General features: G+C 51.3%; 1 protein-coding gene across 1 annotated transcript; it reads left to right on the top strand.

Moving 5' to 3' along the window:
- Positions 1–105: 105 nt before the first annotated feature.
- On the top strand, positions 106–1100 carry LOC107125264 (MANSC domain-containing protein 1-like; the record flags this gene model as incomplete). The annotated part of the gene is made up of 1 exon (XM_015428710.1): positions 106–1100. A coding segment is annotated over one exon (824 nt), but the record flags the coding sequence as incomplete, so codon positions are not given.
- Between the last annotated feature and the right edge of the window lie 8 nt (positions 1101–1108).

Genomic DNA, 1108 nt, shown 5'->3' with positions numbered 1-1108 from the left:
GATTCTTCCTCAATAGCTTTCGTTCAACACTGTCTTTAATAACGGATTCCGCTTCTTAGAGTACATGGATTTGCTTGGCAAATAAGTTCTTTCTTTTGTTTGTAGATGCAGAAGTTCCGAAACCAACTTCTTCCCTAAACAAGTCCCTGGATCTAATTGCGAATGGGAGTTTTGCGTCTCCGAAAGCTGTCCTGATTGGCACTTCTGGTCCAACAACCTCTCCAAACTGGCTGGGTTCTTCTCCAAAGTCTCCTGCCTCGAAGATGATGAAAATACTCTTGAGCCAGATAGAGGGACCTGTAGATAAGAGTCACAGGCACTCTCACCACCCAGAAGGTGAAGGGGCAAACCCTTCAGAAAGTTTAGATTCTTTGCCAACACATCAAACCGTTAGTTTGGTGACCCCAACAGATTCTCCTCGGGACCTAGTTCCCATCAAACAATCCACTGTTAAACTACCTGCTGTTACGCCTTCCAACCAGGTAAGGCTTGTGGCCACTGTTCCTCCTAGTAATGCAACAGCCACTAGGCGTGCCACGGCTGACTACGGGAATGCATATGTGGCAACTGTGAGTCCGAGAAGAAGCAGCCCTGCTCCCCAGCCGACAGCCACTTCCCAAGTGAAAGCCAGCAGCCTCAGCCCTCTGCCTCCCAGCCTGTCCAAGAAGGGTTCATCAGCTGCGTCACACAAGGCCCACCTTAGTCATGGGCAACTGAGCAGGGAGGGCGCCACGCTTAGCAGGCCTCCGGGTGAGACGCACGCCTCCTACTTGGGCGACAGAAGTGTCCTCCTAGCTGTGTTGCTTTTCGGGGTGATATTTCTGCTCTTGGCTCAAGTGGCAATAGGCCGGAAACTGCTGGAATCTCTTCGGCACAGGCGCTACTCTAGGCTGGACTACCTGATCAACGGCATGTACGCCAACGTATGATGAGCGAGGAGTGTGAAGAGACACTCTGTGGAGCTAGCGAGGCCTTTCGTAGTCTTAACGGAACAGAAGAAGGACTGACCTCGCCATGGTAGTTGAGATGTTCTCTCTTTTGGGGCCGAAAGCCACTTTTACTAGAAACAGAGCTTCTGCTGAAAATGGAAGCCGGGGTAGCGCTCCCA

The sequence above is a fragment of the Gekko japonicus genome, unplaced genomic scaffold, assembly GCF_001447785.1.
Source record: "Gekko japonicus isolate JY-2015 unplaced genomic scaffold, Gekko_japonicus_V1.1 scaffold33442, whole genome shotgun sequence".
NCBI lineage: Eukaryota > Metazoa > Chordata > Lepidosauria > Squamata > Gekkonidae > Gekko > Gekko japonicus.
Note: the sequence above shows the minus strand (reverse complement) of the source record. Positions and strands in the feature narration are given on the sequence as shown.